The 26,231-nt window shown below is 38.1% G+C and overlaps 1 protein-coding gene across 1 annotated transcript in view; it reads left to right on the top strand.

The window, feature by feature from the left end:
• Positions 1 to 26,231, top strand: part of MFSD14B (major facilitator superfamily domain containing 14B) — a 76,753-nt gene that overhangs the window by 38,419 nt on the left and 12,103 nt on the right. Inside the window, exons 3-6 of the mRNA XM_058566124.1 lie at positions 4,929 to 4,991; positions 17,617 to 17,744; positions 19,501 to 19,615; positions 24,645 to 24,863. Of these exons, the coding sequence (XP_058422107.1) occupies positions 4,929 to 4,991; positions 17,617 to 17,744; positions 19,501 to 19,615; positions 24,645 to 24,863 (525 nt within the window). The remainder of the gene's footprint in view (positions 1 to 4,928; positions 4,992 to 17,616; positions 17,745 to 19,500; positions 19,616 to 24,644; positions 24,864 to 26,231) is intronic.

The raw sequence follows: 26,231 nt of genomic DNA, 5'->3' as shown, positions 1-26,231 counted from the left end.
TCTAATTTTTAAACATCTGGGGATTTTTCTAGCATATCGTTGTTATCAGAGAAGATATTATGATTTATTTCAGTTCTTGAAATTTATTGAAGCTTGCTTTATATCCTAGTATATGATTAATTCTGATAAATGTTCCTTATGACCTGAAAGGAATAAGTATTCCATGGTTGGAATAGTGTTCTCTATGTTAAGTGTGTTGTTTGTTAATTATGTTTGATGTCTTTAATCACTGATATTTTTTGTCTACCTGTTCTATCATCTGTTGAGAGAGATGTGTTTCTCTTCTACCTTTTGCATCATTGTTGTTAATGCAGCTAAATTCTATATTTTTTAAATATTACAATACATTGTTATATCTTATACAATCAGTGTTCAGTTAGATTTACCCTGATATTTACCCATTCTGGTGCTCTTCTTCCTCTTTCTGTATGTATTTCTCTGTTTTCTTCTGTAATCAGTTCTTAAAGACTTTCCTTACTTGTTTTGCTTTACTTTGTTTGGTGCTGGTCCCTGTGCAGTGCATTGTTTTTAACGCATGTGGCATCTTCTTGAATCTATTTGGAGGACACTTATCCTTATTTTAAAGCTCTCTTCTGTTTCCTACCATAATTGAGTTATTTAGCATTGAGACAGATTATCTTTCCCTTTTTGTGTTCTTTTTTTGTGCCTTTCCATCATTTTCCTCAAGTTTTTTTGTTGAATTTTATATATGTTTATATTTACAAATGAGGGGGTAGATGAGGGATTATGAAAACAAATGTCTTCTAGGTATAGGCAAGTAACGTAAATGTGAGAAGTGGGATAAGAATGGGTTGGTATTATAGTTGGAATACGTACTCCTTCTGCAGCAGCCACGTCTACTTTTCAGCCAGTCAATGATGTGGCAATTCAAGTCTGATGTTTTGAAATCTTCTGACTTCTATGAGATGCTAGAAAATAATATGGAGTTGGGTGAAATTTCCTGAAATTTACACATTGACAACTAACTCACTTTGAAAAACACTGTATGAGTCAAAAAGCATATCAGTTTGCCAGTTTGCCACCTGTGGTCTAGATAGCTCTGGTAGCTAGAGTGTTCTCCAGCCCAAGTGGAAACCCTATACCTTAGAATTGAATGGAAGCACTGCTTATAGGAACTCTTGATTTATGAAAATATGGGTGCTCTGGGATTTCCTTTGTAGTACTGAAGTAGTTATCATGTGATTATAGGGCTTTATGTCACTCTTAGCAGCCATAAGTGACTGGGGTACTGTCCTTTGTGAATCCATATTCAATTCTGCAAGTATCCCACTTAGAATTCCCACTTCAGACAACTATGCTTGTGATTGTTATCTTAGGGACAAATATGAAGGTCAGCCATTTGGAGAGCAAGATACTAGGAGCTTATCTTGTAACCTTTCAATAACCCATTCAATTATGGATATTTTTCCTACTCCTCCAGTTCGGGGTTTTTTTTTCTGGATTCTAGAAAATTTACTTCTTTTAAGATCTTTTTCACCTTCACATGTTACTGTTTCTTCAACTCACTTAGAGTTTATTGTCAGCCTTTTCCCATCTGCTCTATATTATCCAGAAGTGCCTCACTATTCTTGGCTTTCAGGAATGCTATAAATTTAGTTTCATATTTCTTTTGTCATATTACTGAAATATTAGGTGGAAGTGGAGAAAAACAGCTGTATGTGTGTGTTTGTATGTAATGTGTATATGTGTATATAGATATACGTATATGCTTACATGCATGTAGATAGTTATTCACTTCATTATATTGGAAGTCAGTTCAATTCTCTAAACTTTCTGAAGTTTTTTTTTAAGTGATAAGCAAATGTTACTGTATTTTATATTTACTAGAGTCCTTCCCAAGAATAAAGGGTGATATCTTCCTTGAGTTTTTTAGTATAGAAAGATGTTAAAAATGAAAGCTTTGATCTTATCTTAGGTATTTAATACACCTTTTATCACTAGGTTTACTTTATTATGGTAACAGTTATTATCTTTTGTAGTTAAATTATTTATATACATTATTTTATTTAATTGAACCCGCAAACCCAGGCTGCCGAAGCAGAGCACGCCCATCTTAACCACTATGCCACGGGGCTGGCCCCTCACTTATTTTTTGAGTTTATTTCTGTAACATATTATTTATTTATTTATTTTTTGTGAGGAAGATCAGCCCTGAGCTAACATCTGTGCTAATCCTCCTCTTTTTGCTGAGGAAGACCGGCTCTGAGCTAACATCTATTGCCAATCCTCCTCTTTTTTTCCCCCCCCAAAACCCCAGTAGATAGTTGCATGTCATAGTTGTACATCCTTCTAGTTGCTGTATGTGGGACGCGGCCTCAGTGTGGCTGGAGAAGCGGTGCGTCAGTGCGTGCCCGGGATCCGAACCCTGGGCCGCCAGTGGCGGAGCGCGCGCACTTAACCGCTAAGCCACGGGGCCGGCCCTGTAACATATTTTTTAATGTGTTGCCTACCGTGAACCCTTATTAACCAAAGAAGTAGACCACTGACAACAATTTATATCTGCCTGTACCCTCTTTGCCTATCTTTTAACCTGCCTCCCCCACAAAGGTAACCACAATTCTAAATTTTGTATTTATAATTTACTTGGTTCTTTTCTAGTTTTATCTCATATTATTATATATCTAAACACATGCATGTATATATCTAAGTGATTTATCATTTATTTTGGTTATTTTTGAACTTTATAAAAAGTATATCATGTATATAATGCTCATGTCTTCTGGGGCTTGCTTTTTTTTTTCCTATTGTGCAATTTTAACACAATTTATTGTTTTATTCTCCTGTTTGTGAACATTTGATTTGTTTCCAGTTTTTCCATTGTTTGAACAATCCTGCTATAAACATTCTTGTACCTGTCTTGGTGTTCACATACTTGATTTTCTTCTGTGGTTAAACATTGCTGGATCATAGGTATGCAAAAGTTCGGTTTAACCAGATTGTGCTAAATTGTTTTTCAAAGTACTTGTAGTAATATAGCTTCCACAGGAATGTGTAAGAGATCCTGTGGTTCTAAATCCTGTGGTTTAGATTGTAAAATTTGGTTTTAGATGACTCTTCTTTGCCTTTTAACTGATGTATTTAGTCTACTTGAATTAAATTACCATATTATTTTGTTCTTTGTGCCACAGTTCTAAGTTTTGTTTTCCTTTCTGTCTCCCTTTGCGTTGAGTAGTTATGCTAATTTTTCTCCTATTGGGTTAGAAGTTTTCTACTCTATCCTTGTCATTTTTGTTGTTACCGTGGTGTTACATGCAAACTTATCAAACTCTAATATTAATGTCTTTACCCTCATCCAGGATAATAATATTGTTAAGTATTTTAATTCTGTACAATTGGAAATAAAATCTATAAGACACGTGATTTTGGTTTTGTAGCATTACCGTTCATTTGTATTTACCATTTTCTTTACTCGTTATTTCATTTTGCATCTTGAACCTTACATCTGGATTATTTTCTTTCTTCTGGAAGTATATTTTTTATATTTCATTAGTTCGAGTCTATAAGTTAGTAAACTTATTACTTTAAGTTCGTAAGCTAGTCTTTGCTAGGTCAAAAAATGTGTATATTTATTTGCCTTTGTCCTCGAAGGCTATTTTAGCTGGGTATAGAAGTTTAGGTTGGCATTTGTTTTGTTTTCCTCCTTACGTTGATGATAGAATAACATGCTCCTTGTCTGGGTTCCATTGTTACTCATATGGGGCCATCTGTTAGTCTAACTACTCCTCCTTTGAAGGCAATCTGTATTTCTCTGACTGCTTTTAGGAATTTTTCTTTGGTTTTCTGCAGTTTTATTTTGATTATGAGTATAGATTTCTTTTTATACTGCTTAGAGTTTGTTAGGCTACTTTAATCTCTGCATTGATGTCTCTCATTGGTTCTAGTACATTCTCAGCCATTGACTCCTGAAATATTGTCTCTGCCTCAATCTCATTACAGGACAGGTTTAATTAAACTTGTGTCAGACTTTATATTGGATCCTCTGTGTCTCTTACTTTCTCTTTTATATTCTTTTTGTCTCTCTGTGCTGCATTCTGGATAGCTTTCTTTGATGTAATTCAGTAATTCTCTCTTTAGCTCTGTCTAATCTTGTTAAACATAACCATTGAGTTCCTAATTTAGTACATTTTTTCTGTTCTGGAATTTCTTTTTGTTCTTTTTTCCATCTGCTGTGTACTTTTTTACAGTTTCTGGTTCAAAAGCTTCAAGCTTATTTTCTATACCTTGGAACATAGTAAGCATATTTATTTTAAAGTCTGCGTTGAATAATTCCAAAATGTGAAGTCTTTGAGAATCTGTTTCTGTTTTTTATTTTTGTTTGTTTGTTTGTTGCTGTTTCTTGCTCATGGTGTCTTATTTCCTTTTGTATCTGATTTGATTATGTGCTGGTCATTATATTTGAAAAAATATATGTGTAGTTGATTTGAAGCCTAGATGATGGCCTTTTCAAAAGTGATTTTAGATTTTTTCTGCTAGGCATCTGGAAGTGGTACCAGTCTGGAATCAGTGTAATCCACATTTAAGACTGAGGTTTCCGGGACTACCTAGGTCACATGAAGCTGGGCTGCAGGTCCATATCTGAGTTTTTATAACACTTTGGTTATACCTGCTTAAAATTGTTGGTGGTTGAGGGGGCAGCCAGTTATCAATTTATTTTTGCTGCAAATACTTTTATAGCAAAAGCAACTGAGTGCTAGGCATACCTTTTTAGGGTTTTGCCTTATTTAGATTTCTGCCTCACTATGTTGTTACCTTTTATACTTTTAGGATATTTTCCATATTTCGTTGATACTTAAAATTTTTTCAATCCAGATTTCATCTTATTTATCTAGCCTGCCATTAACAGAGGCAGAAATATTTCCCTTTAATTTTCTTTTGAATTTATCTTGATATTTGTATATTTTTTGTAGGTTCTACATGAAACATTTCCTCAACACACATTCCTCATGAATGGTCTCATTCAAGGTGTAAAGGTAAGAACAATTTTTGGGTGGTTCATGATGAACCAAAGCTAGGAATCCTTAGTAGTTTAACTCTGGAAATTTAAATGGGGCTTACACAAACAATTACTCTTTGCTCTGGAGACCTAAATCTAAATTTTTAGCTGGATTATCAAAGTCAAAGTAAAATACAATCCAGATCCATAAGGCATAGAATCCATAAGGTAGTTTACTGGTAAAAGCAGTACTTCGTTTTTATTTACATGTACACAGCAGTTTAGAAAGAGTTTAATTATGTGAACTTCTAATTGCTCTGCCTGTCAACAGAGTAAAATGGGCAAGTGTTACTGTCTTCTTTTGAGACAGACTTTGAGATTTAGGAAAAAGGAAGCATCAAGATTTAGTTGGGTAAATATATTCTTTTCAAGGCTGGTGTTCTAACCACCACTGTCTGAGTTCTCAACCACTTGATTTAATTAGCCTTACTTCATTGTTTAAATCTTAATGTGATATTTATCAGAAAAGCTTTTAAATAAGGGGTTAAAATATAATGTTATGTTCCAGTCCTATTTATAGTCAAGTATATGGGTATAGCATCTAATTTGCCCTTCCTAGCTCAGATAGTATCAGTCTGTGCATAGTTTTACTTTGTGCTGAACAGCACACTTAAAATTCAGATTATGCCCTAGTAATTTGCTGAATTCAGCCATAGGAATTTGTTGAATTCACAGCTTTGAGGCAGCATTAATTTTAATGAATACTACTTATTCTTTGCCTGTTTCGAAAAGAATTTGAGACTGCTTACAATAATAACATAAGTAAAACAGGGCAATTTAAAGGTTGAGACAAGAAATTTTTAATACTCATTGAGAGGAAGAGGAATATTATCAAGAATCTGGCATGTGTTTGTGTAAGCACCACTTTGTGAGCAGTGTAGGAAAAAGAAAAAATAAATGAGAGAGTGTTGGTAAAAATATAACATAAGTGTATCCTTACGGTACATTCTTGGAGAAGTTACTCCATAGGTCTCTTGTCTTGTGGATTAGCTAATAAAGTGTGTTTTAGTCTGGTTCTGCAAAGTAAACCTAGGTCTACACCCTAAAGCCAAGCAGCATGCTGTGCTTTTCACCCAGAGTCATCCACAACGTTAATCTGAAAAACATAAAACAAAAGGTATTTGGATTGATTCAAGGGCTTGGACAAGGACTTATCTAACTGGAACAACTGTTAAACTTTAATAAGGACTTTAATAATTGGTTATTGTTTCAGGGGTTCAGGTATAATGATAGAACTCTACAGCAAAACATAGCTCTATTAAGATATCTTAATATGCCTTTGAGCACCGTGGAGTGAGTATCACTTCAGATAGCTTGAGCTTTAAATCTCTGGTCTGTACTTTTTAACTATGTTACTTTGGTCATATAATTTAACCTCCCTAACCTCAGTTTCATTAGTCATGAGATGAGAAAGACAAAAGATCTTTCTAATAGGATGATTATGAGGATTAAATGAGCTGGTATATGTAAAACTATTAGCACATTATATTCATGTGCTAAATAATAAATGTTGCAAAGAAAAATATGTAAAAAACAAAAACTATTAGAAGGAAACCTTGGTGGCCATTTTTCTTACCAGTTTGGGGAAAGATTTTCTTTTTTTTTAGAAATTCATTTATCAATTTTAGAATTCATAAAGGAAAAGATTGAGTAGTTTACATCAATATTTTAACTTTGGTAAGTCAAAACCACCATCATCAAAATTAAAAGACAAGTGCCAAATGTTATTTACAACGTGTGTAGTAGAAGAAGGAATACCTAAAAGTACTCTCAAAGTAAAGCCATAGGAAAATGGTATCTCAGAAGGGCAAAGAAGGACGTGAGCTGGCAGTTTACAAAAGATGTCCGTTTTTTGTTTGTCACTGATAAGCAATGAATTCCAAATTAAATGAGATAATATTTTCACATATACATTGGTAAAAAAGTTTAAACTGACAAGAACTATTTCAGTGGGTGGTAAATTGGGTCCCCATGTACTGTTGTTTGTTTTTTTATTTTTTTTATTTTTTCCCCCAAAGCCCCAGTGGATAGTTGTATGTCATAGCTGCACATCCTTCTAGTTGCCGCATGTGGGACGCGGCCTCAGCATGGCGGGAGAAGCGGCGCGCCCGGGATCCAAACCCGGGCCTCCAGCAGCGGAGCCCGCGCACTTAACTGCTAAGCCACGGGGCCAGCCCCCATGTACTGTTAATGAGAGGATAAATTGGTATAGCTTTTCTGAAAGGCAGTATTTTAAGAGCCTTAAAAATATTCATGTATTTTAACAAAGTAATTCCATTTCTAGAAAATTGTTCTAATCAAATAGAGTTATTTGGAGATTCAGGTAAAGGGCTATTTGTAGTAGTAAACATGGAAACTGTTAAAATGCCTTAAATTTAAAAGAGTAAATAAGTTGTGGTACAGCCATATGATGTAGTACAGCCGTATAAAGAAGACATTTTTGAAGAACATCATATAATTTTTGAAACGAAAAGGATATAAAACTATACAGTATGGTTCCAGTTTTGTTTTGACCAAAATACATGTATATAAGCAGGGGGAAAAAAGGGTTAAAAAGGAATCTGAAGTTTGAAAGAGTGTGGATTTATGGATGATTTTTAGTTTTCTTTTCTATATTTTGTTCATCTTTGTAGAGTTTCTGCAGTTAACATTTACTTTGTAAGTTTACTATCATAATGCGTGGAGGAGAAGATTTAGATTTGGGGTAAGCATCATTAAAGGATACAACAGAAGTTCTGTTCTGTGAATTCTCCAGTTTTAGTTTCCTTTTTTTTTGCTGTAGCAACAGTTTTTTTTTTTCATGAGGAAGACCAGCCCTGAGCTAACTTCTGTTGCCAGTCTTCCTCTTTTTGCTGAGGAAGATTGGCCCTGGGCTAACATGCCTGCCCATCTCCCTCCTCTATATAGGGGAAGCCGCCACAGCATGGTCTGACAAGCAGTGCATCGGTGCATGCCCAGGATCTGAACCCTGGGCTGCCCCAGCAGAGCATGCACACTTAACTGCTACATCACCGGGCTGGCCCCAGCAGCAGCAGTTTTATTGATATGTAATTCACATACCATGCAAGTCATCCATTTAAAGTGTACATTCAGTGGTTTTTAGTATATTCACAGAGTTGTGCAGCCATCAGCATGCAATCAGTTTTAGAAGATGAAAAATTTCATCACCTTAAAAAGAAATCCTGTACCCATCAGCAGTCACTTCTCATTTCCTCCCAACCTCTTCAGCCTTAAGCAAGCATGAATCTACTTTCTGTTCCTATAGATTTGCCTATTCTGGACATTTCTTATAAATGGAATCATATAATAGTGTTTTGTGAATGGCTTCTTTCACTTAGCATAATGTTTTCAAAATTCACCTGTGTGGTAGCACTTATTAGTACTTCATTCTTTTTATAACCAAATGATAATCCATTGTATAGATAGATATACTACAGTTTATCCATTCATCAGTTGATGGACATTTGAGTTGTTTCCACTTTTTGGCTACTGTGAATAATGTTGTTGTGAACATCTGTGTACAATTTTTTATGTGGACATATGTTTTCACTTCATCCTAGTTATATACCTAGGAGTAGAATTGCTGGGTCATATGGTAGCTTGATTTTTTTTTTATTGTATTTGCACATTAAATTATTTCTTAACCCTGTTTTTGACAAGTAATACGTGTTCCTCATCTCCTAGACTTCTGAAAGATAGATGGCTCAAGCCTTTGACAATAATTTCTTTTATCTCTACACTCACTCCCTTGATGATATCGTCAGACTTATCACTTTCCACTCTCAAATAAATATCTTCTTAGATCTTGGCCCAGAACTCCAGACTAGTATACCCAGTTGCCTAATTGACATCTCTATTTCTTTGTCTGATAAGCGTCTCGAAGTTAAGGTCTGCAAAACAAAGCTCCTGATCTTCGCTTCCAGCCTGACGTACTCACAAGTCTTCCTAATTTCAATTACTGGTCATGCCATTCTTGCTCAGACCAAAATCCTTGGGAGTCAGTCTTAACTCCTTTCTCTTCCACATTCCAAACCCAACCTGTCAGCACATTCTGTGGTTCTATCTTCAAAATAGATCTATAATCACTCCTTTCAGTAGTGATCTTGATAAAATAGAAGCCAGCTTGTAGCTTAACCAACCCCACCCACCCCACCCTGTTCTCTCCTCTGGCAGCATCCCTGTTCTTTCCTCTGCTCCCTGCTGACCCAGCTCCAGCCACAACTTCCTCAGCCTGTGCTTGCCTGAAGGCTCTGCAGGGACTGTTTTTTCTGCTTGGATTGCTTTCCCCCAGATATTGGTGGGCCTCACTTGTAACTCAGCTCTTCACCCAGATGTCATTTTTCAGTGAAGCCTTCACTGACTACTGTCTTTTTTTTTTTTTTTATGAGGAAGATCAGCCCTGAGCTAACATCCATGCTAATCCTCGTCTTTTTGCTGAGGAATACTGGCTCTGAGCTAACATCTATTGCCAATCCTCCTCCTTTTTTTTTTTCCCCCAAAGCCCCAGTAGATAGTTGTATGTCATAGTTGCACATCCTTCTAGTTGCTGTATGTGGGACGTGGCCTCAGCATGGCCAGAGAAGCGGTGCGTCGGTGCACGCCTGGGATCCGAACCTGGGCTGCCAGTAGCGGAGCGCGCGCACTTAACCACTAAGCCATGGGGCCGGCCCCGCTGACTACTGTCTTGAATAATGTTTCCTGTTCTCATCACTCCCAATCCCCCTTTTCTGCTTTGTTTTTCTCCAAAGCTTTATCATCTCACCTCTGACATGCTATAGATTTTGCTTTACCTTTATCTTGTTGTTGTGTGCCCTCCTCACCCCTCCTCTTTTAGACTGGAAGTTTCTTTTCTTTTTTTTTTTTTTTGCGGGGGGGGGGGGCGGGGAGATCAGCCCTGAGCTAACATCCATGCCAATCCTCCTCTTTTTAGCTCTGGAAGACCGGCTCTGAGCTAACATCTATTGCCAATCCTCCTCCTCTTTTTTGTTTTCCCTTTTTCTCCCCAAAGTCCCAGTAGATAGTTGTATGTCGTAGTTGCACATCCTTCTAGTTGCTGTATGTGGGATGCTGCCTCAGCATGGCACGACAAGTGGTGCGTCAGTGCGCGTCCGGGATCTGAACCCAGGCCGCCAGTAGCGGAGCACGCGCACTTAACTGCTAAGCCACAGGGCCAGCCCCTAAATAATAATATTTAATAAATGGATTTGTCAACCAATTATGAGGTAGACTCTGATAGACTTAAACAAAAAGAAGTTTATTCCGCGTTTGTTAAGACTGCAGCCCAGGAAGACAAATTCAAGTAGTACTTGAATTGAAGGGAGAAGGAAGGTTTTATAGTCGTGGCTAACAAAGACAAAGGAAAAAAAAAGGAAGAGGAATATCTTTTAACAAAGTCCAGGTGCAAGGTAGTCGTGGGGTGAGGGTTGGTTGAAGCAATCCATTAAAACTTAGAAATGTAGGGGCCAGCCTGGTGGCTCAGCGGTTAAGTGCGTGCACTCTGCTTTGGCAGCCCAGGGTTCGCCGGTTTGGATCCCAGGCGTGCACCGATGCACCGCTTGTCAAGCCACGCTGTGGTGGCATCCCATATAAAGTAGAGGAAGATGGTCATGGATGTTAGCCCAGGGCTGATCTTCCTCAGCAAAAAACAGGAGGATTGGCATCAGATGTCAGCTCAGGGCTGATCTTCCTCACAAAAACAACAAAACAAAACAAAACAAAAAAACTTAGAAATGTAGAAGTTCACCTTGACAGGAATGAGGTCTCTGTCCTGATAATCTTATCTTCCTTAAGAAGACTTGTAGATGAATTTCAGCCATCTAATGAGTTCGAGTTCATCCTGAAGGAGGAATTTGTTTCTCTTCTCTTCGTGTCTGCCTAGCTCCATTTTAGTGCCTTAACATGAGAGACTCCATCTTTTTTTCAATTCCACATCTCCTCCTCATGATCAAAATCTACCAGAATGGTAGCATTGATGATCAGTTTTTATTAGTACCTCATAGCCAGGGTAGATGGCACCTGCCCTGGATCCCTCTAGCCCCTCCGTGGGGGGAAATGGGAATGAGGTTATACAGGTAGTCTCTTATTTATCATTAGGCAAGGCCACATTTGAGCAACAAGGCAGACAAGATGAGGGAAGGCCAAATTCATGAGGATGTGTCTGTACGTTGATGAGGGCATCTTGCAGAGACGTTGAAGTTGGGGAATCAAGTCTGTCTATTGGGTCTAGTCGTTGTAAGACCATCACTTTAGCCTGAATGCTGGTTTTACAACACTGAGTAAGGAAAACTGGTTAGTTTAAATATCATGATCAATACAGAGCTTCCAAGGAGTAATAGAATTAGGAATTGTAATCTGGACCGCAGAAATGTGCTGATCTCTGTAGGAAGCCAACTAAATAAATCATTCAGATTAGGTGTAGGATTGCTAAGGTCATTTACTTTTTTTTTCCTCCATGTGATTTAGTAGAGATGACATATTGGAAGATTCATCAGGTATAAAAACACAACATTCAGTTTGAGTGATTGCACATGTACTACCTTCTGATGCAGTTATAATGTCTAGGGCCATTCTATTTAAAGGACAGCGTGTCTCATTAAAGACATTTCAGTGTTTAATACATTAAGGGCTTGTTGGGTGACCTTAGTCAGGGCTGCTATTTGCAATATGACATCTTCTAATCCTACAGAAGGAACAAATATGGCAGCTAGGTGATCATACCAGTGAAAAACTGCACAAGTCTATCTGGCTTTGAAGAAAGGGAGATTAGCAGCAGTCATTAATTTAAGGCAAACCCTTCCTTGCATGCAAGGGAAACCTAGGGTGCGACATCCTAACCACCCAGGTGGAAGCCAGGGCCAGAGGTTTGTCCCACATATCCAACAGTTAAACTGATTTTTATGTGTAGTGAAGGAATAAGCCTGTTGTAAAAAGATATTGCTATCAGGGGCCCATTCAGACATAGATTTGGAAAAACAGAAAAATCTTAAATGACATTTGAACAATATGACAATGGTAATATTAGAATAGTTGTAGAAGTAGGTGTACAGTTCTGGTCTAGGGCCTTGGGACAGCTGTCTGCTTCAGATGTTAGCAGCTTCCTTCCTAGTCAGTTTGATTTGGAGGTCTCCAGTGTTTGTAGAGGACTGGATGTCAGGTGGAGACTTCCTTCCCTGTGAGATGTATCTCAAAGTTTAAATGCCCACTAGTTCTGCAGCAGTGTCAGTGGTAGGAGCACTTGGTAAGGTCCTTTCCAGTGGGGCTCAAGGCCTGTCTTCCAATGTCACTTCAAGAATGCCCAGTTACCAGGCTATAGACTGTGACCAACAGGGTCCTTTAAATTGGAACCCAGGAAAGCTTCTTTATCCTATTCATGATAGGCTGGAGTATAAGACATAGAGACTTATAGTAGCTGGTCATACTAGCGAAAGACAACATGGGATCAGCAGAATGTTTTGTACCAGCAGACACTGATCTGCTGGTGACTATCCCATGTGGGGTTAGTTCATGTTTTCCAAAGAGGGCACTGCGAGCAGATGGTGAGACCAAAGGCAATACCTCAGGCCAGAGGAGTCCAATCTATGGATATGTAACCAAACGTCAAAGGCAATTAATGGAACTAGAATCCAACGTCTACAAAGGTGCAACATAATTTTTCTCTCCACAATTACCCTTATTTTTTGTCAGAGATAATCACAGTAAAACTAATTCGTTTATGTTAAAAACTTGGCCTGATTAGTTACATAAATGAAGATAAGAATACCCAGTGAGAGTTTCTGAATTCTAGAGGGATCAGGTAGGGAGAAAAAGTAGATGTTTCTTCTTTCTTCACGAAGCTATATCTTACCAAATTTTTAATAGCTTAAGAGAGAAGATTTCTTTAAATCCAGTTCAGTTTTATGATTTGAAAGTTCATCAGAAACCTGTATTCTGTATTCTGAAGTGTCACAGGTCATTCCATGAATCTCTCTGAAAATGAAAAATTTGCAAAATCATCAGAGTAAAACAATAACTACCTGTAAATGACAAAAGACTTAAAATGACATGATTAAAGATCTGATTACAATGCAATTGACAAGGAAATTTTGTTATTTATATAACATTATTTTAAGATAATGACTAGAATTATACCAGAACATACCAGATTTTTAGGAATTTTATGTAATTTTTAGAACACTTACATTAATAACATTCACCCACACAACATAACCTAAGAAAGTTTATCATCATTTATTTGACAATGCTTCCCATTCAATTTAACATACCAAATAAACCTAAATTAGTTTAGTATCTCCCTCTTTATAGAAAGAGAGAACAAATTCTTTGAGAAGTCTCAGGGACCTGCTAGAAATTCTCAAAGTTAGTTTCAGGTCAAAAGAAAGAGTTTATTTAGGACTGGAAATTTTGAGCATATTGTCAAAAATATCAAAAGATTTTAAAACACTTGGTCAAATAGGATCATAGGTCACTGTGAAACAATGCTTAGTTACCTATTTAATCAAAGTGACAACAGAAGATGTTAAAGGCAAACATAGAGAGTTAAACAGTTAAAAACCAACCAACCAACCAACAAAACCTTAGCTGTCTTAATAGAGACAACTTGGCTTTTTGAACATAGGAAATTATTTTGACAAAACATAGAACATAGAATCCTTTTAGGTAGACATACTCAAGGGTGAAGAAAAACCTTTCATAATCTCTTTATCAAGAGCAGACTTAAAGTCCAAGAAAATCATCCTTTTAAGAGAGAGAAAAAACGAAATTTTTCTTTTATTTATTTATTGGTGAGGAAGATCAGCCCTGAGCTAACATCTGCCAATCCTCCTCTTTTTGCTGAGGAAGATTGGCCCTGGGCTGACAGCTGTGCCCATCTTCCTCTACTTTATATGGCACGCTGCCACAGCATGGCTTGACAAGTGGTGCGTCAGTGCATGCCCGGGATCTGAACCCTGGGCCACCAGCAGCGGAGCGCACACACTTAACCGCTATGCCACCAGGCCAGCCCCCACGAAATTCTAATTTTGTACCAGCTTGCTTTTGATATTAAAACTCATTTACTTAATTAAATTCACTTCAATCTTAGCTAGCTTGACCATGCACAAAACTCTTTTCTCAGGGTTCCTCTTCCATAAACCTTCTGTAACTTTCTTTTTTACATTCAGAATTTGTCCCATGCCTTCCCTCCTTCCTAGTACTTTAGGACACATTTACTTTCTTCACAAAACAAACAAACAATATCTCCATTCCTTATACCTTCTTTACTGAAAACATACATCTTACTTTCCTTGTATACAGAAATGTTTCCCTTATTCTTTTACATTAGCATCCTGTGGATTCGCAGACTTTGAAATACTGTCACAGAGTCCTCACACTTCTGCTAGATTTCTAGTCACCCTGGAAACACCCCAAAAGGGGTCAGAAGGAGGAGTGTCTCTTATCTTCAGAGTCAGAGGACCCTCATTTGGGTGATAGGAGAAGCTAAGGAGTCTGTGTTGGTTATCAAGAACAGCTGAATTTTGAATTGTAAAAGAAAGTAGCCGCTTTAATGAAACAAAAAACTACTATAGCTGTAGTAACATTCATCAAGAAAAAGTCCTTAAACTCGAATCCTTCGCCTAATTAAGACAAGAATGGAATCCTCCCCTCCAAAAGAGTAAGGACAGAAAAGAAATCCTGGAACCCAAACTTCCTGCCTTAAACAGAGGCAGAATCTTCCTTGTAAAATGGAAGAAGATAAAGTTGAGTATAACCAGAAATGCCCAAATAGAGATCAGTTTGGTCTGGACCTTGACCTTAAAAATTGGGAGATTTGGATCCGGGAGGACTCACCACCAGATCTCCAGGCTCACTGGTGGAGACGTCAAAGATCAGTGGTCTCTTGGAGGTACTTTCCATGCATCCGTCGCGGCACTGGGGTTTCGGGATAGTTGCCTGAATTCTGCCAGCTATGCCAAGAAATGTCAACCAATTATGAGGTAGACTGTGATAGATGTAAACAAAAAGAAGTTCATTTGGGGTTTCTTAGGACTGCAGCCTGGGACCACAGATTCAACTAGCACTTGAATTGTATTCTGAAGGGAGAAGGAAGGTTTTATAGTCATGGCTAACAAAGACAAAGAAAAAAAATGGAAAGGAATATCTTTTAACAAATTCCAGGTGCAAGGTAGTCATGTGGTGGGTTGGTTGAAACAATCCATTAAAACTTAGAACTGTAGAAGATGACCTTGACAGGACTGAGGTCTCTTTCCTGATAATCTTATCTTCCTAGAGAAGACTTGCAGATGCATTTCAGGCTTTTGATGAGTTCAAGAGTTCATCCTGAAGGAGAAATTTGCTCCTCTCCGTCATGGCTACTTGGTTCCATTTTAGTGTCTTAACATGAGAGACTCCGTCTTTTTTTTTTTTTTTCCTTTCAATTCCACTGATTAAATTACAATTTAAATCCATAATCTAGAAGACAATATCATTTTTCTGTAAAAACTGCATTATTTTAAATATAACTTTAATGTTTGGCCTTCCCATATCCTTTGTTTAAAAATGGCATAAATTCCATATTTTATAGCATTGTTTGAAATCTGAACTGTCCAAAAACTTTCCCAGGGTTCTTTGTGTTTAAAGAGTTACTGTTTTTGTGATGGTTGTTATTTCTACTGCCTTGTTCTCTTGAATTTCTTTACATACTTTTCTTGACCAGTTCTACTCTACCCAGGTGCTCAGAATTTGATGTTTTTAGAGAATTTTGAAGCAACATAAAAGATGTTCTTTTCATGAAGAAAATTCTTGAAGCTGATCATTACAAGTCCTGAATTTGAGCCCTGCTTTGGCAGTCATTTTGATCCCAGTTGAAGGAAATCATCTTCTACTTCATCTATTACCAAATGCCCTGGAATCCTCTGTGGCTTAGAAATGACAAGGTTTGATCCCTGGGCGTGGATTAATATTCTATTTCAGAGGAGCCAAAAAGCTTTTCTCCTCGGCCTACCTGCCCTCCCTTGAATCTTCCTCTCACCTCCCCACACTTCAGTTTACGTGTCTCCTGGCTTCTGGGTTTACTGGTAGCTGATAGGGGATTGGAATCCTATTCCTTTTCTTCCCAGCTATGTGACCTTGGAAACTACTGTGAGTTGATTTCCTCTGAAAGGTTGTATTCAATTCACCAAACCTCTTTGAAAGTCCTTATTTACCAAGCCCTGTGATGGCACCAAGAGTACAGAGATGAAAACAAATTATCTTGTACCTTAATTTCAATTTCTAATCCAAATAACAAGTAGTTGTAATAGAATGTTACAATGGAAGAGATATGTACCAGGTGTAGGGGAGTTTGTTTTGCAACCCCCCAAAAATGGTGTGATCAATTCTGCTTGAGTAGCTAAGAGAATAGATAGAGGAGGAGGTGCTCCTCGCCTGGAGCTGTGAAGAATGACTAGTAGTTTATGAGGCCCAAGTGTGGGAAGTGCATGCAGGCACAGCAAGGGCCTGTGAAAAGGCCCATTGGCACAAAGGAAAATGGTATGTTCAGAAAACTAAGAAGTATTGCAGATAGCCAAAGTGTAGGATGTGAGTTAGGTGCCAGATTTTGGAGGGTCCTATTTCTATCCTATGCTGAGGAATTTTTTAAACATATCATGAAAATTCAAATACACAGAAGTAGAGAAAACATAATTAACACCCCTGTACTCATCACCCAGTTTCATTATTTGTCAAGATTTTCCCGCTCCTGTCTCAGCTATCCTGGTTTTCCCCCACTTGTTTTTATTTGTAGTGTTTAAAAGCAAAGTTTAGACACTCATTATTTCACCCATAAATACCTGCTCAAGAATTTAAACTGCACAGTGGAGACCATTGCAAGGTTTTAAAGAAGGGATCAAAGAGCTAAGGTTGGCAGCTCATCAAGGTTATTCTTGGGGATATGTGGAGGACATATCAGAGGAAGGGAGGACCAGGGTCAGGGACCAGTGAGGAGACGGTTTTATTTTAATCCAGGCAAGAAATGCGAAAGTGTGTCACAGCAGCAGATAGATAGAGAGAAGTCATTAAGAGAGACTGGTCTGAAAAATCGCCTTGGGGAGTGGAGGAGTGGAGGGAAAAGCTTTGGATGGCTTCTTAGCCAAGGTGGGAGGTACGGGCATGTGGTCAGGTTTACAGGAAACTGTGTGCATGTTAAATGTCCAAGTAGAGAGTCCATTTGGCTGTAGGTACAGAGCTCAGAAGAGATTGGAAAGCTGTCTTCATTGTAGGGGGTGGCGGCTGTGTCTACAGACAGAGCATGTGAAATGATGACTATGGCACCAGCAGGGTCTGAGGGGCAGGCCTGTGGCCGCTTCAGAGAGCCCTGAGGTCAAACAGGGAGTTGATAAGAAAGTGCCAGCAGAGTGACTGGCAAATAGTGAGGAAGTAGTAAAGTAAATGTGAGTTTCTGTACTTCCTTTGCATATGTTTGGTGGTGTGTTTCTTGCTTCCCCTTAGCCTCAATTCTGTTGTTCAAGTTGCATTATCTCTTTCTGTTATTATTCTGTTTTGGGGCCAATAAAGTGAATTGAGGCATTTAGAAAATAAAAATTGCAAGTAATTATAAATCTGACCTTCGCTTCTGTTTTCTTCTCCAGGGCCTGCTCTCTTTTCTGAGTGCCCCGCTCATAGGCGCTCTATCTGATGCATGGGGGAGGAAGCCCTTTCTCCTCGGGACCGTCTTCTTCACCTGCTTCCCAATTCCACTGATGAGGATCAGCCCGTGGTGAGTGGCTTGGCCCTCCACCATCATGAACTGTCTGTTTTGAGTCACATGTTTAAAATACCTCTGCAGAGCACTTCTTAACCATTTCAAAGCAGTTGTACCTGTGTTTTCATTTGATCTCTTTGGTAATACTGAAAGCCAGTTTGGGCAGTTGTCATTATGCCCATTTTATAAATGCAGAAACGAAGACATTAAAGTCTAAGATAAGTTACTTACGTGAAGAAATAGAAATAAAAGATGTCTCTAAGAGCAACTGCCGTTGCCGTGAGGTCAGTTACAAGATTGGGTCCCAGGACGGGGCTGACGATCCCTGATCCCTGTGCTCACAGCTGTGGCTCAGCTCATTTTGCAAATGTGCTGCTTTTGTCAGCTCATTGCTCTAGGGTGCTGACAGGAGCACAGTTTATATCAGTAGGCAGGAGTCACTTTTGTGTATCCTATAGTAAGACCAATAGCCTATTCTAAATCATGATATGAATTTTAATTTGATCTCATTTCTTCATGATAAATAGGGAGAGAATATTTAGCGTGGAACCAGGTCTATTTAGTTACCACAGATGGTTTGGAATTTGCACCTGAGCTGTAACTTAGTTATTTTTCTATAGTTTGGAGGATGATATTTTGGCCAAAATTCCTGTTGCTGAGATGCTCTTCCTATGTGAAGAACACACCTTAGAATGAAAGGGATTGTTTTTGTTTCTGTTTTTGATTTTTTAATGCAAATAGTAGATTTTCTTTTTTTGGCTCATATGAAAATATCCTCATTTGATTATCTGATAGGAATTTTATGTCAACATTTGTGACATTCTAAATTTGTGGGATACCCATAATGGATCATTTTATTTTCTACCAGATGATGAGTTTTTATAAAATACTTTTTGGTATTGAGTCTTTCTAAGAACAAGTCATGCTTTCCCAATGAATTAGGGCTTTTTAAATGTCCTCTCAATACCTGAAAATGTTTTTCTTTAGATCTTTAAGTGATTTTACCTCTTCCCTTCCAGTATTCATACTGCTGCATTTGCTACTTGTATTGACGAATAATGTTAAATAAAAATGATGATGGTGTGTATAAAGGAAATGTTGTAATGTTTCATCATTAAGTGTTAAGCTAGCTTTTGGATTGAAAAATACTCAGTTTATCCATAGATTTTCTTTTTTTAAATCAAGATTGGGTGTCAAATTTTATTGGATGCCATTTTGCATCAATAGAGATCATTTGATTTTTCTCCTTAGATCTCTTACTATGATGAATTATAGTAATAGATTTTCTAATAGTGAAACATCTTTATATCCTGGGATAAACTCTACTTTTTGTTCTGTAAGCTTCTCTTTGCTAGTATTTTAACTAAATTTTTTTAAAGCATCTATGCATACAGTAGAAATTTTTGGTCTTAATGATGTTAATATTTTTTGTTATGTTTTTGTGTAGCCATTTAAAAGTCATTTTCTGTACATGTCTTTTTATTAGCTAAAGCTAGGAAATTTAGAAAGTTTTTATTTCTCTTCTCTTGGCTACTTTTAAAACTATAACTTAATTGACACCCTTTGAGCAATGGCAAAATTAATAGGTTTCTACTTCTTCCTCCCCATCTTTGATTATAATTTTATTAGCTGTCCTTTATGTCTTTAAATTACATATACATGTATATTTTTTTATTTCTTGGTTTAATCTTTACATGGTATCTTTGGCTCTGGTTATAAAAGTATACACACACTACTTTGCTCCTGGGTAATTAAAATAATCTTTTTATAGGTGGTATTTTGCTATGATTTCTGTGTCTGGAGTCTTCTCAGTCACATTCTCTGTGATATTTGCCTACGTAGCTGATGTCACTCAGGAACACGAACGAAGTACTGCTTATGGATGGGTAAGATAATAGATTGTTTTTTAACCAGAGAAATAATTAACCTTCTATTAAAAATTCACAGGAAAGTGAGATGTAAAATAAGTTGTAAATATTGACTTATAAAAGAAAATCTAAAGTAATTGAAATAAAAAGGGAGACTTACAAAAGGTTAAAAATATCGTAGAAATTGTTAGTAATTTATTCTCTGGTTTTAGGGTTGGAAGATTGGCAGGAATGTGTGAGTTGTCAGTTGCAAAGTTTTTTAAAAAGTTGATTTGATTTGCATCTTATTAGCTGATCTCATGAGAAACCATAAACAGTAAACAGGTGCTAAGATCAGAAGTCTCTCTGCACCTAATTTTGAATTGCAGAGATGTCAACCTCAGCCATGTTAATCCATTGTTACTGCATTGCTGGTTGTTTGTCTCAGGCACTTATTTGGGACATGGTACTGCAAAAAAAAAGGACTGCATTCATTCATCAGCATATAATTGTTGAATGCATAACAAAAGTTATAGGAGACCTTTTTTTGGATAATTGAGTATTAGACAATCATTTCTAATTTTCCTAGGCATAATAATGGCATTGTGGTTATGTAGAAGAAAAACCTGTAGAAGATGGCAGGCTGAAGCCCTTTAAGTCAGAGTGCCACAACTCTGAGAGCTATTCAAGTGGTTGCAGGGGAAAAGATAGCATGTGAGCATGTGTTCAATGCATGAACCTGTTGGGGCATGAAAGTCTTATTGAAGGGAAAAATTTTCTCTTCTTCCCTTCTGCGTTCTTTGGCTGGCCTAAAAATTGATACAAGACATTAACAGGAGAAAAACATTTAATTTTGTACATACAGGAACCCCACAAAGACATGAGAGACTCAAAGGCAGTCAGGATACCATCCTGAGCTAAGAAGAGGGTAGGGGTCTGGGGCTTCAAAGGGGAGAAAGAGAATTCACAGGGAGATAAGAAGAGCAAATGTCTGGTAAACAAATGTTTGCCATGCCTTGCAGATGTCTTTTTGATATAAAAAAGTTATCTCTGGTAATAGCTCTCTTCCTGGTATAGGTGCCCTCTCTAAATTCTTTTAGGCTGTTAAGGGAGAGGTAAAAAGCTTTTCTTGAGTCTGCTGGGTCTTAATTGCCTTCAGCTCAAAACAATCCACATGCCAAAGTGGCACATTCTGGGGTGGTGTATTCTGCTCCCCCTCTCTGCATTGTGCTCTTCTCTCAACTTTCCTGTGTTTGGTAATGTTTACAATAAGAAGATGGAAGAAGGAAAATGATCTGGCTGGACTGTTGAATAGGTTGGAGGGGGCTTGGATGCCAGAAACCAGGGTTACTTGTCTCCTTTCCTGAGTCTTCCTCTTTCTTTTACATCCCACTTCCTGGAAGACAGTAAGTAATTATTCACTGTTGACTGAATGAATGAATATTTGCACGAATCAATGATGGATATATAAGTCAGTTACTGCTTTTCCACAGAACACAATGGCAGTTTGTACTTTGTTGACTTTAGACAGCAGTAGTTTAAAAACTTCTCCTTCAACCCCAGTTCCCCTCTAGCTACTACCTGCTCTCTCCTCCCTCCCTTTTGCTCTCCTTCCCTGAATGTGTCTCATGCCCTGTCCTAAAACAGGGGCATCTCCAGAGTGCTGTGGAGGACAGAGAGAGAACCTGAGAGGAAGGCTTCAAAGGAGGCAGGGTGTTCAAGGAAGACTCTCAAGAAGTGGTCAGCAGAGAGTTGAGGGGTGCCAAAAGCCTCGTTTATCATACTTGTGCAGCTTCTCTCTCATGGCGGGAAGTACCCATAAAGATACCCATAAGAGGGGCCAGCCTGGTGGCATAGCGGTTAAGTTTATGCACTCTGCTTCGGCGGCCTGGTGTTCGCTGGTTCGGATCCTGGGCTCGGACCTACACACCGCTCATCAAGCCATGCTGAGGCAGCGTGGCAACTAGAAGGATGGACAACTATGACATACAACTGTCCATTGGAGCTTTGGGGAGAAAAAAGGAAAAAAGAAAAGATACCCATGTCCCCTCCAATTTTATTAGATTTTAGTTCCTTGCTTTCAGCAGAAAAAACATTCTCAAAGCTGTTGTGCTGAGCAGTAGTGCTGTAAGGAAAGATTTCAGAGAGAGAGTTCTGGAACCGAAGTGACTCCACCTCTCTAGCTCAATCCTTCATCTGTAAAATGGCAGTTATGATAATGCCTGCTGATAGGGGTGCTGAGAGAAGTTATTGAGAGGAGTGCCCAGCTGAAGTGTGCTCTCAGCCAGTAGGTAAGGCTGCCTGAACTTGGTCACGGGACTCAGGATCTTGGCCAGTGACTAATCTTAACATTTACCCCTACATGTCAGATGTTTAAGTGACAGAACTAAAAAAAAAAAAAAAAAAAAGCTTGCAGGCTATGTATCTTACAAATATGGGAGGATTTATTTGCCAATTAATTACAGGATTGTCAATCAAGTTTACCTGAGGTTCTAAGGAGCGTTTTTGAGATTTGTTAAAGAATATATAAAATAAGTACACCTTCCTTACTGAAACTCCTCCAGTAAACCAAGAAAGTGGTAATTCTTTCAGGGACACAGCAATGAATAGTCATATTAAGTAAGTTAACGCTCATTGAGTGATTGTTGTGGTAAAGTCATCCTTTAGGTCTATTCACCAGAATCATATTGAGTATTAAGTGAAAGAGGGATTTAGATAAATATACAAACTAAGCAAGTAGGCTCCTCTAAGTTTTAAGAAAAGACACACTTTGCATAGAATTTTATGGGGTCATAGATCCGAGATATTTTTATTTCCGTGTTCCACATGATTAAATTGGCTCCGAGAATATTCACTGTAGTATAGTTTAATAGCAGAGATTTTTCCCACTAAATTCCTATTGTTTTTCACTGTTGCTATATATATATAATAATTTACTTTTTGCATACTTGAAGAAACTAAATTGATCTCCAGATGCTATACCTGCTTCCGTCTGCTACTCAGGGAATGGAGGGAGGAAGACTAGAGTGTTGTAGGTGGGCAGTAGTAGAGGGAGGATGGAAGGAGGGAATCCTGAGCACTGAGGGACCTAATCGAATTGAGCTGTGTTAGGAGGAGGGTGTGGGCCTGCTCCTCTGTCTCTGAGAGCATCTGCCCTGCTGTGCCATCTAAGTCAGTTCTGTGAGGCTGTTGGCTCTTCATACGTAGACTTGTAAATAGTAATGCTCTTTCTTCGTCTGTTTTGCAAGATTTAAAGGAAAAATTCTCAACAAGATTTCTGCCTTTGCTAATTTCAGGTTTTCTCCATGGCAGTTTACAAATATTTAAACTATGGAAATACCAGAAAATAGAGCACTTCTTCCTCAGAGCAGTGTTGCAGGGTGCATCACATGGATGGGAAAGATGAATTTAAGTACCACAGTTTGGAGTATATCATTTATTAATGAGCATTAATTTTGTATTCAATCATTCTTTTTCCTCCTTTACATCTGAAGGAGCTACTGTATCGTCTCTAAATCTAGGGGGACAGTGCTTAGTAAAAGGCAGTCATTTTTATTCAAAACTCATGTATCAAATGTATTCTTATATATTAAACTGTTGTTATATAGATAATAATTTAATTCCATTGTTCTTAATGACCACATTTTGAGTTATTGAACAATCTGTAGCTTAGCAAATGTCTAGTTGGTTAGAAGACAGTTATGATAGAATTAAAAATGTCTTTTTGACGAATAATGAAATAAATGATTGAGTGTTTTCTTCTGTATACTCCATGATCTTTAGATTCTATAAAAAGCAATTTCAGCTGAAATTTAACGGCTATAAGTCTTACGGTACCTTTTCGTTGGAAAGATTAATTTGAGAGATTGGAAAATGGCTTTCGAGTTCTTGCTCATCTATGTGAACTTAAGACAATTGTTTAACTTTCTATTGCTGTTTCTTTATTTGTACATTGAGTAATAGAGTATCTTCTCAATTTACATGCAAAAGTGTGGTGAGGATTAAGATAATGGAAAACTCTTTTATGAATGAATGACCCATTTTGAGCAGATATGAGATTGTTAGTGTTGGCACCAGAGGACCCTGCAACGGTGCTTCCCTAGCACCTGGGAACCCTAGATTCAAGTTGCAAGTGTGATCAGTTGGCTCTGTGGTCTCTGTTATTAGATGGAGGAGGTTGGAGGTGACAGCGTGACAGAAATCCAGCTCAGGGATCTCTCTAGTTAAAAAACTTTTACCTCTCTCTCAACAAATCTTTTTGGGTTTTTTGTTGTTGTTATAGCTTTTTGTCTTTCTAAGAATATCAGCGATTTTTTTCCCCTTCTCAGTGCTAATGAAATGGTCACCAAATAATAAGAGGGTGAAACAGTGCATGTTTTTAGAAGATGAAATCAAGCACGGTCTCTGAGGGATTTGTAGATTTTATCATCAGCTCTGCAGGAAGTTTTTTCATACCTTTCTCCTCATATCACCATTCCCCAATTAAAGAAGACTAAAGTGTGTATGTTTTATTTATGGGGAAGGTTTTCATAATTTTTATTTCTAATGAGATCATTATTTTTTACTCTTGTAGCTTTCCGGGATATCCCCAATTAGTTAATAGTTTGTGAACAAATTCTTAAAACAAAATTATTATTATTATTTTTGTGTGTGTGTGAGGAAGATCAGTCCTGAGCTAACATCCAATGCTAATCCTCCTCTTTTTGCTGAGGTAGATTGGCCCTGGACTAACATCCGTGCCCATCTTCCTCTACTTTATATGGGACGTCACCACAGCATGGCTTGACAAGCGGTGCATTGGTGCGTGCCCAGGATCCGAACCTGCGAACCCTGGGCTGCCCAAGCTGAGCGCACGCACTTAACTGCTATACCACTGGGCCGGCCCCCAAGACAAAGTTATTTTAATTCTTTCATTCTTAAAATTTATGTGCAACACTCTTTTTTGTCTTCTTTAAAGCCAGGGAAAGATGGTGGTAGGTATGCACCTGTGGGATTCTGGGTGAGAACGGGAACATAGGTGTGCACCTGCAGCAGATGGGACCCTCGATGAGAGTGTGCTTTCCCACAGGTCTCGGCCACCTTTGCAGCCAGTCTGGTCAGCAGCCCAGCCATTGGAGCATACCTCTCAGCCAATTATGGAGACAGCCTCGTTGTGCTAGTGGCCACAGTGGTGGCTCTTCTGGACATCTGCTTCATCTTATTGGCTGTTCCAGAATCTTTGCCAGAGAAAATGAGACCCTTCTCCTGGGGAGCTCAGATTTCTTGGAAACAAGCAGACCCTTTTGCGGTAAATAAAAACAAAACATTTACTTTCCTAAATATCTTTCTAAGCCATGCAAACAAAAGAACATTTCAAGCATCCCAGAAATTGTTGATCTATTTCTTATTCCAGAAAAATAGAAAAAATTTAATCGCAAGTAAGGGACTGAGGTAGTCTGTGTACCAATGCATATATAGAATTGATACTTCTTAAGTCAAGCATGTAGTTATCATAAGGGAAGAGAGAAAAAATGTCCAGTTAATCCCTGATGAGGGTTTGGGAAAGAAGTTGGTCTTTTTTTTTTCTTTTTGCATGGTTGTTTTCATACCTTTTTTGACAAAATAGGTAAAGGTGGCCATTTGAAGTGGCCGTTTTCATTCACTTAAATTCAGAAAGGATAAATGCATTTGCTTTGACTAAAGTAGTTATTTTCTATATTCTTAATGTACATCCACTTTGACCAGAGGCTTTGAACTTATATTTTGCAGATTGAATGGATTATTTGTTTTCCATAATTCATTTTTTGGTATGGGGGAGATCCCATTAACAACTAAAAAAAGTACTGAGAGAAGAATCTTCTCTCTCCCCTTCTCCCACCTTATCTGGTTTGCAGTTGCTCTTGAAGAAAATATGTCCAGAAAAAAAATAACCAGAGATCCGATTTTTGCTTTTTTCACCCCATATCTACTTTTTAGGAAAAATACACATAATAGGAAAACTAACTTAGAAATTCTTTTCTAAAAAGCCCCATGATCTGGGGACCCTGCCCATTCTGTTTGTGCCGTGATGGCAGACATCAAAAGGAGGTTCTTGGAGAAGGAGACCAAACGTGGACCCGGGAGCCAGTCAGGCCTCCCACCTTCTTGTCATGTAGTGATCAAGTTACACAGGGAAACTCCTCTGTGAAGGGAACGACTGTGGCTGCCTTTTCAGGGCTGTTGTGAGGGTTACAGTGAATGTATATAAATTAGCTGGTCTAGTGTCTGGTGTGCAGCAAGGTCTCGATAGACAGTAGCTGCTTTTGCTATTAGTTATATTAATGTTACAGTTATGATGACTAGAATGCTCTGCAGCACTCTCCACTCCTTAGAAACGATGCACCTTTTGGTCTCCTCAACGATCCTGTGTGGAAAGGAATGTAAGAAGGATTTTTGGACAAGGTTGTAACATTCAAAAAGTTGTTACTAGTCAGAGAATCTTGTTATCACTGACCCCACAGCTGGAGCATACTTATTTGTCTACCAGTTTTACCAGCAACTTGAATATTAACATTTTAAAGAATAGAGCGAATTTGTGTGTACTGAAAACCCCATAGTGTTTATGGCTTTAAAGGAGTTATATTATGAATGAAAGAGAGAGATGAGATATTCTTAAAAGGTTCTGGAGCAGTGTTTT

This window comes from Diceros bicornis, chromosome 22 (genome assembly GCF_020826845.1).
Source record: "Diceros bicornis minor isolate mBicDic1 chromosome 22, mDicBic1.mat.cur, whole genome shotgun sequence".
Classification (NCBI taxonomy): domain Eukaryota; kingdom Metazoa; phylum Chordata; class Mammalia; order Perissodactyla; family Rhinocerotidae; genus Diceros; species Diceros bicornis.
The sequence above is the reverse complement of the archived record's forward strand: the minus strand, read 5'-3'. Positions and strand labels throughout refer to the sequence as shown.